Source organism: Lissotriton helveticus, chromosome 1_2, assembly GCF_964261635.1.
Source record: "Lissotriton helveticus chromosome 1_2, aLisHel1.1, whole genome shotgun sequence".
Classification (NCBI taxonomy): Eukaryota; Metazoa; Chordata; class Amphibia; order Caudata; family Salamandridae; genus Lissotriton; species Lissotriton helveticus.
The window spans coordinates 175,388,300-175,402,371 of record NC_136058.1 but is presented as its reverse complement, the minus strand read 5'-3'; the positions used below and the strand labels follow the sequence as shown (position 1 = coordinate 175,402,371).

The 14,072-nt window shown below is 51.0% G+C and overlaps 1 protein-coding gene across 3 annotated transcripts in view; it reads right to left on the bottom strand.

Moving 5' to 3' along the window:
• The window catches only part of CC2D1B (coiled-coil and C2 domain containing 1B), a 710,809-nt gene that overhangs the window by 179,988 nt on the left and 516,749 nt on the right, over positions 1 to 14,072 (bottom strand). For all 3 annotated transcript variants that reach the window (XM_078670637.1, XM_078670630.1, XM_078670646.1), the window contains one exon: positions 1,221 to 1,337. In XM_078670637.1, coding sequence (XP_078526763.1) covers positions 1,221 to 1,337 — 117 coding nt within the window. The remainder of the gene's footprint in view (positions 1 to 1,220; positions 1,338 to 14,072) is intronic.

Below are 14,072 nucleotides of genomic sequence, written 5' to 3'. Positions count from 1 at the left end.
CTTCTGTGATCTGGGTTACCAGAGGGAGGGTATGGTGACGTTGTAATTTCTACTCAGCAGTTGTATTCGAATGCTGCAGTTGGGCACCCTAGTGTTTTTGTGCAAAGGGTATAAATGTATCTGTACAATTAACTGTATAGAAAGGAACTCCTTTTAATACAAAGTAACTCCTTGTTGTATTAAAAGAGCTTTGTGGGTAGGAGTTCTGTCTTAAATCATACTTTCACCACCCCTTAACCACAGAAAAGAAGTGGCACCCATGTTTATCCATTTTCACGGACCTTGCCAGAGCAGGGTATGCACACTACAAGTTATACCCTGCTTTGCTTCAAGTTCACTCAGAGGTCTTCTGTGGCTGAACACTGCCAAGCAATAGCCTGAAGAAGAGAGTCAGAAATATAAACTTCATACTTATTAACACAGAATAATTTATAGTCAAATAAAAAACATACGCAATAGGGGAATGGTTATACAGAACCTATATTAAAAATAACTTGTCTTACCTTTCAATTTTTAAAAGGGAGTTAATTGGCACTACCCCTGTTCATGGTTGGAGGACAAACCAACCTATAATATAGTGCATGCACTTCAGGGATATGGATGAGATGGTAGACTTGTCTATGTGGAACCGTGCAAGCTTTCATCCTCTTTCATCAAGTCTTCAGGGCCTGTTAATACATTTACTACAGGCATTTGTGCAATAATATTATAACTGCAATAATATGCTAATTGCACAAATTTAACATCAACCATTTTTGTGTTTCTACTTAATGATCATTCAGCAGTGTATAAAGAAACTCAAGTTGCAACTTTACAAGCATTAGCAAAGCTACTTGGGCAAGTGATATCGATTGCACTGCCAATGCATATTATCCATTGTGTGCATTGCTATCAAATTAGGGCCCTGTGCTCTTCCTTGCCTCAATTTCCTGTTTTTCTTGTCTGAAGTCGGGTATCTCACAAATCATGGCTTGTATAAATGACCCAACAAAATTTGGTATTTCAGCCTTGTTTATTTTTTGATCTAATGTGTTACTTTATTTTCTTTCACTTGCTCCGTATATTCTGACCATCTTAATTTCACTAGGTCACCTGCTGAATACAATCAAAGAAAGTATTACATAAAAGCAACTTTGCTTTGAAACACCACCTGTAAATGTTTAACCATAAGCTTGTTTTAAACAAAAAACATTGTTTAATCAGATGTACAATTTCCCTACCTCACAATTTTAAATGTTTTTTCTTCAAAGTGGTGCGGTGGTGGATCCAATCCTTGTGCTTGAGCAAGCTGCAGAATTTCCACATTCTTTTTACAATTCTGAGCCAATTTCTCAAATCTGTTAAAAAAGGTATAAAGAAAACACATAACTAGGACGTCCACAAAGCATTATAAACACCCAGTAGAAGGGCCCAAAGGGATTTCTAGCAGAGGGTAAAGATGTGTGACGGCTTGCAACATTAATTTGTGGTATAGTTCAAAAGATCTACAACTGTTTGTAAATCTACAAGTTAAAGGATTAGAAGCAGAGAAATGGGAGTGCTCCCAAGGGTCTCAAAAATATAAACAGCAAGAACTTCTGTTTTAACATGTAAATCGTTTTAATTTATAAACAAATGAACAATTGGATTGCTATATGACATACAAATTTCACAATACTGAAATAAAAGTTATTTTTTATATTGCCAGAGAATTTCATATAACACATGTCCTCAAACTCATTATCTACATGAGATTTATTATATTAATGAAAACTGTTTAAACATCATTGGTTCAAGACGTAGCAGCGGTACAACTCATTGTAATCAAAGAAGCTTGATTGGAGAGGGACAAATATGATCTAGACACTGCACCACACAGCCAGAGCCTGGGAGGGACTCCAAAGGGTTGGGGGGGGGGGGGGTAGAGTTAAACGGGTATTGCTTAAAGGGTGGCGTCTAGGGATGGTTTGTAATTTTTCGTGTTGAAGATATGATGTGTACAATATCTCTTCCCCCTTTTTGTTTTCTCTTGCACATACATTTATGTTTTGCTAGTAACCGATGAAACTTCTAATGTTCATAACATTGGAGTACTCTGGATAGTTCATATGTAAGACTGATTCATTACTTGTGAAAAAGAGGAATTAGGAACAACAATAAAAAAACCAATAACGTTTGTTTAAAAAAAAAAGGATATGTCAACTGTGTTGGGAACAGCTCATGCACTGGCTGAGCAGAAATTAGTTATGAACTTTAGTTACTAGACTGCATAGCTGGCTGGGCACTCTCCCAAGATTCTGCTTCATCATTCCAACTTTTGAACACAATTATTTTAAATGATCTTTACTGGTTTTGATGCAGTAGCAAATACATGCCACTGGGTAGTCAACATAGTGACTTTAGAAGATGGAAACCAAATGGCAGAGGTAAATTTACAGCCACATATTGAACGAGACATTTAACAAAGCATTCTGCTGAATGAAGGCACATGTGGCTGATATGCCATAACATAGATCAAAGAGAACTCAAGTAAGTTAAACATGAACTTTGACAGGTTCAACCTGGAATATAGTACATTACGAGTGTGAGCATCCAGAGGACACAGGGGCAGCCAAGGACAATCATTATTATACTACAAGGACAGTGCTGAGAACACACTCCTACATTCCAGCAGATAAAGCAGAACACAGGAGGGAGAAACAAGTAAGCAGTTGACGGTATACTCATACGCTGAGCATGAACATCACAATTACGTGACAACATGTTGGAGGAAATAAATATCGGTCTAGGAGGCTTGGTGTCATCCTTAAATTCACCCCGGAAAGCAAACTTTAACTCCGTCCAAGGCCAGCAACAAGATATTTCCTGATGTCCAGGGCTTCTTCTCTGCAGCGGTTTATAGACTCAGTTTCAAATCAACATAAAGCAGACTCCTGATACTGTGATATCTTGGGGTAGAGTGGTCCCTTCCTTTTCATTGTGATGAACATCTGGAGAGTAAAAGAACTAAGTTTAAGGATCTATTCTTGGCCGTAAGAGCCTTTAGGCTCTCGTAGAGGCCCAGGACACAGCTTTCAAAGTTGCAAAGCTCAATGCAACCGATGCTCGATGCTAATAATCTTTTAATGTCCCTCCAATATGTCCAGAGCATTGAGCAATTCCAAAACATGTGTTTCATATCTGCCCTGCGGTCTGACATCTAGGGCAACTAGAGCTTACACTGGAATGAGTGAAGGATGCTAAATTGGATTTAACTCAAACCTAGGACTGCAGAAGATTTTGTGCTGATACACTAGTTGCTTCTCTCATTCTTTCTGGGTGAGGGTCCTTCCTATGACAACTTCCCCATTGCTCTGTAGCTAATTTAAGGTTATTAGAGCCCAAGACTGGATCGACCATCTTATCAATGAGATCAGACTTGTATTGTATTGTATGGCACACTTATAAAGCGCAACTGTCACCCAACGGGTATCCTGGCGCTGTGATCATTCATGGCCTGTACACAAGAAACATTACATGAACAGTCAGCTACAGTGTCCTTGGAAACAGGTGAGGTTTTAATCCCTTTTTAAAAGAAGAGAGGTCTCCCAGGCTACGGAGGGGCAATGGTAGCGTGTTCCACAGCCTGGATGCAGCATAACCAAAGGAACGGCCGCCCATCCGAATCCTTCGGATCTTGGGGACTGCCACTAAATAAGCCGCAGCCGAACGCAGAGGTCTAGTGGGGATATACCAGGAAAACAATTCTCGCAGAGAAATCGGTCCCTGGCCATGGAGAGCCCGAAAGACCAGACACAGAGCTTTAAATTCCACACGCTGAGAAATGGGCAGCCAATGGAGATTTTAAGTGCCGCTGAAGAAGAGTCAAGGCGTCGTCGAGAAAGCGCCAGTTTTGCAGCGAAGTTCTGAACCCGCTGCAATTTAATAGGAGCCCCCAGAAGCAGTGCGTTGCAGTAGTCGAGTCTGCTCAGGATGATACTCCGCACCACTTCTGGTCTGGCATGGGTCGGGAGAAATGGAAGAATCTTCCGCAGCGAGCGCAGCAGCGCCATGCAGATGGACACAGTTTTATTTACAAAACCATCCAGTTGTACATTGGATTCCATCATCACTCCCAGATTGCGGACCGAGTCGGATGCTGATACCGTGCCCTGGAAGGAAAGGGACCAAAAATCTTGTGGGAGAGGACGCGGGATACGATCTACTGAGCAGTGGAGCACCTCAGTTTTGGAACTATTAAACTGCAAAGAGTTGTTACCCAGCCATTCCGCCGTGCTGACCATGCACTGATGGAAGGTCTCCCGCCACACTGCATCCTTACCCTCAAAAGAGAAGATAAGTTGGGTGTCGTCGGCGTAGTTGGTGACTGCGATGCCAAAAGGTTTGATAAGCCTGATCAGGGGGCGGAGATAAAGATTAAAAAGGATGGGACTGACGGCCGAGCCCTGGGGAACGCCCTGCTCAACCCTTCTAGCATTACTCATGATATGTAGCGTTTGCACATGCGAGTGTGGTGACATAGGGCTGAAGAGCAAGGGTCAAGCTTCAATTAGTAAGGAACTGCCCTGTGTGGAGACCATACTGTTCAACAAATGTGTCAAATGAGATACCAGAGTTTTCCCAATCTTTCTGAAATAGACCCAGCCTGAAGGTCGCAAGCCCTCCATGGGATTGCAGGGGCATATTGTGAAACCTTTGATGCTATGCTTAAGGTTATTTTGTAGCCTTCCGTGCAATACAGAGTGTGGGAAGATGTTTGCCGATAAAGCAGATTTGGGGAGGAATAGATACAATATTTTGTCCCTAGTGGTGAAAGCCAACCTCTGATAATGACGGTCAGATAGCCCGCGAAAGACCCATTAGAATTGAGCTACCAGAAATTAGTGTTCAAAATTGGGAGTGTCTAACTCTGTCTGGTTTGTATGAAGCTTCAATTTGGCTTATTTGGACTCTAAATCAGGTCAAACATCTGTCCAAAAATTCACATTTAATTAAATAGTTATCATGAAATGTGAAACGTAAATGTGAATTTTTGGGGGTTAGGGAGAATATCCGACTGTGCTTGATAACCTTGTGTACAAAATTCCTGGGACTCATACTTTGCGTCCTCACAAAACCTGCCATTATCATGATTGTGGGCATTCGGGAAGTCCAGTGCCTGTTACCATCCACTACGGAGGGGAATGCTGGGATCTGTAGTCCCGGGTTACATTTAAAAACTGAAAGTAACCAAAAAAGAAATTGGTTTCCGCAGTATTTAAAGATGGAGACGCTTGAACTATGCTCACTATTACCCTGTTTTCAGTACAAATCTAGAGATTCCGTTTTCTATTGTGGTTTTTCCTATATTAGGTTCACTACTTTTGAACCAATACTTGAATGTGGAAGAAGGAATGAATATGGTTTCCTTCACCGGAATCTCAATCATCCGAGCGTGACACGTCACCAATAGGGGATTTTTCACAATCATACTGTGAGGTATGCATGAGACGCTTCAAATTTGCATATGTTTCGCTGTTAACATAATTTAAGGGAGATGGTAATACTTGTTCCGTCTATCCGTATAGGCTCTGATGAGGTCCACGAACAATTGAAGGCGGAATTTAAGTACTTATACACAGCACTACCGAACCAACAGGATAATTAGGTTAGTATAAAGGGTGGGAGACGAGTGTTTTGAAGTGTGATTGTTACATAGAATTCCGTTTTGTGGTTCCTTAGGTAACTAGGTAAATCTGCTGGAAGTCGTAAACCTGTTTCTAGCACACAAAATGTATTATGGAATGCTCCAGTTCTTAACCAACTAATTTCTTGGGGTGGCGGTATTTAATGGAATCATTTTTCTCATATGTAGATATTCAAGCAAGGAGGCAAGGAACTTTCTTTACAACCATTGAGGATCTGAGCATGCGCTACCAATTTAAACATTACTCGGTAAGTGCAGCTAGTTATAACCTTTTCCCAAAAGAGGGTAGAAGAGGTTTGGACTCAATGACTATCATCAATAGCTCACTCTAAGTTTATACAAATGGGTGGGATAGCGGATACTCTTGGTGCGGATACCCAGTTTACTATCTTGCGGTTTCGTGTATACTTTCCATTTCTTACTTCCCTTTCCTCCTCCCCTTATCACCCTTCCCTTTCTCTTTTCCGCTCTTTTTCTTTTTATTAGTACTGCTCTATACTTTTTTCTACCTATTCATTCACTATATATATATACCTTTTGACTCAACCCTGCCTATTTCACTCTGTTTTATTAGAAACTTAATCCCTATGGTGATTGTAGTTGTGAACAACAAAAGATAAGAACAGGATCAAATTGACCAAGGTTCAATGTTTGATATCGGTGCCAGCTCATAGAAGTGTAAACCATCTTCAGGATGTGACTTGCTTGATGACTTGTTATGATCACTATTCTAATTGAGTTATATGGCTATCCTATTCTTAGGATGTAATTTATTTGATGAACGGTTATGATCACGGTTTTGTGGCTAAGTTGTATGACTAATTGGGTTAATTTGTCTACCCCCCTTTTTAATCTTGTGTTGTCCCCCCTCTGTGTCCCCCCTTTGCGACTTCACAAGACTGAAAAGGAATGATGATCTAATTTGTTTAAAAGTATCTCAAAGTGTTTACAAATAAGGAGGAGTTATATTTTTACCAAGTGGTTAAGAAATACACTGCACACATGTGGGTAAAATCATAGGTGACAAAACTCCAGGTTAAAACCCCAAGTTATAATGTGTGGTTTCCCATTAGAATACATATTAAAATGTACAGAATAATAGAGATCACATTATCTATGATAATGGAGTTTGCACTGAGGTTGTATGTGTTTCTTTTTTGCATCAATCACTGTATCATTTTTTGTAATGTGTTTTTTTCTGTAATGTGTTTTTTGTTCAAATCTGTTTTTATTGTGAACACAGCGATAAGCCTACAACCCCTTTCCGGGGCCGGCCGCGCATGGAAGAGCCAGTGGGTAGAACTAAACAGGGGAGATGGAGTTATTAACACAGCGCCCTGCCTACAACCCCCGGAGGGGGGGGCCGGCCGCGTGGCTTAGGGGAGAGCAGAGCAAGAGGTGGCCATGAGCTGGCAATGCGCCGTTGTGTGGGGTAGGCACGTATGTGAGGAATAGCAATGGTGTCACATTTTCAACAGGCCCAACAGGGACCTAACTGCCCCAGAGAGGGGTGGAAGCCAGAGTGGCAAGTAGGAAGGAAGTAAAGTCAGGAAAGGAGCTAGCAGTGACAAGGTGAAGTGGAGGTAGAGGGGCGCACCCGTGGCAACAAACAGGGAGTGCAGAGCACAAAGCGGCGTTGGGGTTAGCGGTTAAGAGTCTAGTCTGCTGGGGTCAGCAGGGATGAGGGCGTCCTCGAACAATTGCAGAGCGCGGAGCCTGGGAGGCATGTATCGGGCATAGCTAATCGAGCACAAGTGGCGCACTAGGGGTTCCCACACTGCCTTGAAGCGCACCCCCCTGAATTGTATCCGCGCTGTGAGTAGTTCCATAGTCAGGATCTGCCAGAGGCGCACGAACCAGGATGCTATCGGCGGCGCCTCTGTTCGCTTCCAGTACAGGGCAATGAGCTGTTTGGCAGCACCTAGCATGTGGAGGGTGAGGATCCAGTCGCTGCGCGTGAGGGCCCTAAGTGTGGGGGGTCGGATGCCCAGTAGGAGTGTGCAAATCTCTTCAGGGAGGGGGAAACCCAACACCTTCTTGATGTGACTGAGGACCTCCTTCCAAAAGACAGCTAGGGTAGGGCAGGACCACCAGATGTGTACGAAGTCGCCAGTCGCAGTTCCACACCTCCAGCACAACGGCGAGGTAGTGGGGAACATTTTGCTGAGTCGCAGGGGGGTGTAGTACCATTGCGTCAGCATTTTGTATGCGTTTTCCCTTTGCGGGATGCTGCGGTAGGTTTTGGGGATGTCGTTCCAGAGCCGAGTCCATTGAGAGGGCGTGATGTCAGCGCCTGTCGCCGACTGCCACTGTTTCTGATAGGGGTGTACAGGTGGGGCGGTGGGGTGTTGCAAGATGTTGTAGATCTGGGAGATGAGCCGTTTCAGCCCCCCGAGGGATCGTGCCAACTTCTCAAAGGGGGTATACGTCCTAGTAGCAGCTTGGTACATGTCCTCCCCTGAGGTCCAGTGGCGCAGCTGCGTGTACTGTAAGTGGGCGGTGGGGGGGAGCCTGAATTCCTCCTTGCAGTCTAGCCATGTTTTAGGCGATCCGCCAAGAAAAAGGTCTCCTGCAACTCTGCAGTCGCCTTGCGTCCAGCTCTCAAAAGCTCGGGTCCGGGCGGCTGGAGGGAAGTGTGGGTTACCCGCAATGGGAGTATGCGGAGAGGGAAACGTGGTGAGACCCTTGGCCACTGCCACCCTGTCCCATATCTCAAGAACCGTCCTCGTGGGGACCGCAAGATATGCACTTCTGGAACGCGCCACTCGCGGCAACCAAGGCAGGTCCCATATGGTGCGCCCCGTGACCGATCGGTCCATGTGGAACCAGTGCTTGTCGCTTTCGCGTGCACCCCATTCGATCACGTACCGGAGGTGCGATGCCCAATAGTAGTGGAGGAGATTCGGGCAGGCAAGACCGCCCCTGTCTCTCGGTTCCATCAGGACTTTCTGCGAGAACCGGGGTCTTTTGCCCCCCCATATGAAGGACGTAAGGTCGCGTTGAAGGTTTCTGATGCAGTGAATCGGGATCGGGGTGGGGAGGCACTGGAAAACATACAGAATGCGGGGAAGGATGGACATCTTGACAGCGTTGAGCCGCCCCAGCCAGGAGACCATCAAGGGTTTCCATTTGCGCAGGTCAGCCAGGACTTCCTTGCGGCAAGAGGCCCAATTCCTCGAGGACCACGAGTCAAGATGGGGCGCGAGATCCAGGCCCAGGTACTGAATATGGCTGTCCGCCCAGCGATAGGGCGTGACCCCCTGCAGGAAAGAGATCTCCTCGTCGGGGACGGTGAGGTTAAGCGCCCAGGACTTGGCATGGTTGATTTTAAGGCCGGACGCCTGTTCAAACAGGGAAAGGGCTTCGTGCACCGCGGGGAAGGAGACCCGAGGGTTCGTGAGGGTAAGAATCAGGTCGTCGGCGAAGAGTGCTACCTTATTGGTGCGCCCTCCGAGGGGGACACCATGAATATCAGGGGTACGCCTAATCAGCTCCGCCAGCGGCTCAACCGCAAGGGCGAACAAGAGCGGCGACAGCGGGCATCCCTGTCTCGTACCCCTGTGGACCGAAAGCGGCGATGTCAATTGGCCATTGACCCGAATTCGGGCATGCGGTCCTAGGTAGGGGGCCATGCACCTGGAGATCATGATAGGGCCAAGACCTAGTTTCTTGAGGACCGCCCGCAGGAAGGTCCAATCGATCCGGTCGAAGGCCTTTTCTGCGTCCAGCGAGAGGAGACAAGCCGGTAGTTTCCAGTGGTGCACCTTTCCCACCAAGTGCGCCAGCCTGCGGACATTGTCGGCTCCCTGGCGGTCTCGGATAAATCCCACCTGGTCCGGATTCACCAGGCCCGGCATGTGTGGGTCAAGTCGTTTGGCCAAGACCTTGGTGTAAATTTTAAGATCAGTGTTAAGGAGGGCGATGGGGCGGTAGGAGGCGCACAGGTCCGGGTCTTTCCCAGGTTTGGGAATCAGGGCTATTTCCGCCAGACCCATGTCAGGGGAGGGGCCGATGGTGTCAGAAAAGGAGCTGTATAGTCGCAACAGATGTGGGCGGAGTTGGGTCAAGAACAGACGATAGAAGGCCAACGGTAGGCCGTCTGGCCCCGGGGTTTTCCCCACGGGGAGATCCTTAACAGCCTCCGTTATTTCCTCCTCCTGTAAGGGGCTCTCCAGCGAGGCCGCACATGCCGGGGACAGGGTAGACCCCCCATAGTCTGCGAGGACGGCCTCCCGGGCCTCCGGGGAGGTGGGCTCCTCGGCATATAGGGAGGAATAGTAAGCAACAAAGGCGGCCTGCTTGGCCCTCTCGGCAGTGGCGCAAGTGCCGTCCTGCTGCTTGACGTTGGCGATGTGGGCCCTAGCGGTGCGTGCCCGCAGCCTGCCGGCCAGTAGGCGGCCAACCTTGTCCCCACCCTCGTAATATCGTTGCTTGAGTGCCAGCAGGGAGTATTCCGCCTTGTTGGTGCGCAGGATGCGGAGTTGCCCCCGTAGGTTAGCTAGAGCTCTCTTTGACGCCCGCGAGGGGGAAGTCCGGTCTCGGGCCTCCGCAAGCTTGATTTCGCTAGCCAGGTCGGTTTCCATCTTGAACTCCTCCCTCCTCCGTGCCGCCGCCAGGGAGGTGATGTGACCCCGAATGGTGGCCTTGAAGGCGTCCCAGATCGTGTGGAACGGCAGTTCAGGGGTGTCGTTAACGGCGAAGTACGAGTCTATGGCGTCACGGATGCTGGCTACGTCGTCCGGGTCCCGAAGGATCCTCGGGGGGAGCGTCCATCGGCGTTCACGAACGGCGTGGGACAAGGGGTCCTGCAGTAAGAGCTCCACGTGAGCGTGGTCTGACAGGGAGATGTCGGAGATAGTAGCAGCCAAAGAGTCTCGGGCCATCTCAAGGGAGGCGAAAAGATGGTCGATTCGGGAGTATGTCCTATGAGAGTGTGAATAGAAGGAGTAGTCCCGGATCCCCGGATTGTGGTAGCGCCACACATCCACAAGTCCCAGGTCCCGTAGCTGTGATTTAAGAGTGGAAGACATTGCTCCCGCTCCATTAAAGAGGGCTCCCGCCCGATCTAGCTCGGGGTCCCAAACAAGATTGAAATCGCCGCCCAGGATCACATTACTATCGCCCGATGGGAACTGCTCCCGCAGGAGTGTCTGGAGGTATTTGTCCTGCGACTGGTTGGGAGCGTAGACACACCCAAGCGTGAACTGCGCACGGCCCAGCTGTACCGTGGCTCGGAGGAAGCGCCCGTCAGCACTTTTGAAAGGCTTCACGGATCCCCGCCTAATGCCAGCCCTGCATAGGATTGCCACCCCCGCTGTCTTGGTGTCAGAGGATGCCCAGAACTGTGTAGGGTATCTAGGGTGGGCCATGCGTTTGGTGTCTCCCCTGAGAAGGTGCGTCTCCTGGAGGAGGATAATGTCAGGGGCGTGGTGTAGGAGGTAGCGCCATACCTGCTGCCGCTTGTTGGGGGAGTTGAGCCCTTTGACGTTGAGAGAGAGGACTTTCAAGGGTGTAGGGATGTTCGCTGTCATAGCACTAAGGGGGAGTAGAGTCGCGCATGACCCAGTGTAGTAGACCCTCCCGTAGACAGCACAGCGGCAGCCGCTTCTCGCCTCCAGCGCGGCAGCCCCCGCAGAACCCACCCCTCCACCCCACCGCAGGCGCAAGAGGGGCAGTATAAAAGTAAAGTAGGAAGAGGAAAGTGAGAAAAAAGAAGAAAGGCACAAAAAAGAGATCGAATCAAAACAGGCCAACAGGGCCAGCATACAATGTCCCAGGTATCGGACATCCTCTACCCGAGGGTTTGGATGAATCCAGGAATGTCACTTCCTACAGGACAAGGGGAGGAAGCGGAGTTCCGGGCAAGTAGAGTAGGATCAAATCGTCTCAGAGCCCGTCCACCCCGCTGCCCAGAGGTAGTCCGGGGGTGTGTCAGGCTGCGGGGTCACTCAGTCCGTTTAGGCGCCAGTGGGGCGCAGGGGCCCTGCGATGAAGTCCATGACCTGAGGGAGGCAAGGGGCGTCATCTTTTCCGCGAACAGTGGGGGTAGGCCATCATGGAGCAGGGAGACACGCTGAGGTGCCTAGAAGGCGAGCGTGTGTACGGGGTAGCTGGAGTCACAGTGGCAACGTTCAATGGTCAGCCGGAGTTGAGGGGCGATCCCCACCCTCAGAACCTGAAGCAGGGGGCTGGGAGGCTCGCTCCTCGCGATCGCCCTCGAGGGAGCGGATGTGGGCAATGATGTCCTGCTTAGTTTGCGAGGTAGAGAGTGTGTCCACCGGAGGGGACCGCCGTCGTCTGCGCACAGTGGACCATTCAGAGCGTGGAGGAGCCCTCCCCGAGGGGGGAGGGCGCGTCGGGCTGTGATCTGGTGACTCTGGCATGTCCAGTAGTTGTGCCGCCTCTCGGTAGGATCTAAGTGACCTGCGCTTGCCTTCCCATCTGAAGATGAGTGCAAAGGGATGCCCCCATTGGTAAGAGATGTTGAGGGTCCGGAGCTTCTCCGTGATCGGGCGGAAGACTCGCCGTCTGTGGAGTGTGGTGGGGGCCAGGTCCTGGAAGATCTGGATCTTGTGGCCTTCGTAGCGCAGGTCCGGGTTATCCCTAGCCGCCTTCAAGATGGCCTCCTTCTCGGTGAAGTAGTGGAGCCTGGTGACGATGTCGGGCAGAAGACCCGCTTTTCCCCCCGCTCCGAAGACACGGTGCGCGCGGTCCAGGCGCGGTGGGGGGGCGTCCTCTTCACCCCACACCGCTTGCAAGAGTAGGGCCACATAGGCCATGGTATTAGTCCCCTCTTCTCCGAGTGGCACACCCCGTATGCGGAGGTTGTTGCGGCGTCCCCTGTTTTCCAAATCTTCCTGCTTGATCTGGAGCTGGATATGTTGTTCCTCGAGGGTCGCCACTCTCTGCCAAATCTGTTCTAGGTCCTCCGTGCGGGAGTCGACCGTTCTTTCCAGGCCGTCGACGCGATCGCCAAGGTCAGTGACTTCTTTGCGCATTTCTGTGACGCAGGTGTGGACCTCCGTCCTGAGGGACCCAATTTCAGTCTTCAGATCGACCATAAAGGAGGTCATGAAGGCCTGCGTCACCGGTGGGGAGTCGGGCGGCGGTGGGGGCTTCCCCCCTGGCGGTGCCGAGGGCCCACCGGTGGGTGATGGCGAGCCCGCCTTACCCCACATAGAGGCTACTGACGCCCCTCTGGTCGTCGTGGGTGTGGGGTCCGGTTTACTCCCCTTGCCGCGTGTCATGGTCCAGGGCGAGTCCGCAGCTAGGTCCGTCTGCTGTCAGGGCGCGGGGCGCACTCAAGGTGGGGGGACCTGAACGTTGCAGGGCCGCTGGAGATGGTTCGGGCCTGAGTCCCACAGGTGGAGGCCGCCGGAGATCCCTGGCAAGGCGCAGTCCCTATGCCCCACCAGGGTCAGGGCCAGGTCTCAGCGCAGCGTCCGGTCAGCCCCTGAGTAGCAGCTAGAGGGTGCCCGGGGGGCCCCCCGGGTGTCACAGCTCCCCAAGTGCGGCAGGAAAAGCAGAAGGCCGAGGTCCTCGGGGTCCCCGTGCAGGCGCGGCAGGTGCGTCCGGTCCGCGGCCCACCAGGCTTGGCGGGACCGGGCCTCAGCAAGGGGGGGGCCAGAGGGCACAGCTATAGAATGCGGGGACCACTAAGAAGCAGGGCCCGCCTGCAAGCAACGACCGGACTGCTCCCCAGGTCGCCGTCAGCAAGCGCAGGGCAAGCGAGGGCCCCCCAGTAGGGCTCCTCTGTGTCTGTGTCGCCGAGAGGAGAAGAAGGCGGAAAGGTCAATTGTCAGGCCCCGCAGCCGCCGGACCCCCGGGGAGGCAGCCGGGGAAGGGAGGAGGTCAGCGCGCTGCAGCTCACCGGGTGGGTCCAGCGCCGGGCGACGGTGCAGAAGTGCGTGGGCACGGGCCACCTGGTTGTCCTTGTGGCAGGGCCTACTGGCTGTACAGGGCCGGGAGCTCATGTAGATTCGGCGCCAAGGCCGCCGCAGTTCCAGCAGCTCCGGCGCGATTTCGCCGGCGACAGGCTGTCCCTAGGCGGTGACCAGAGTGAGCCCGTGCAGGGGGCCACGTGGTCCTGCGTTCGTGAGTGGGGGTTGCGGTCAGGTGGGCCCCCTAAACAAGCCACCAATCCAGCAATAAGTAGTCCACAAGCGGGGGTGTCAGGCTGCCAGGCAGGGGCCCCCAGACAGTGGGTTGTGTGGGAGAAGCAGCCAGGAGTTGGGGTACACAGCGCCGGGGCCCTCCAAGGCCCTCCAAGGCCCGTGTCTCAACAGCACTCGGCCTTCAATCGTCCCCCCGGGTCGTTGCCGAGGCATCCATGGCAACCAGAGGTGCCGGCAGGGATCGCGGGTGCAGGGGAGCCAGGTCGCCGTCCCCAGGCGCGTCGCTGTCGAGA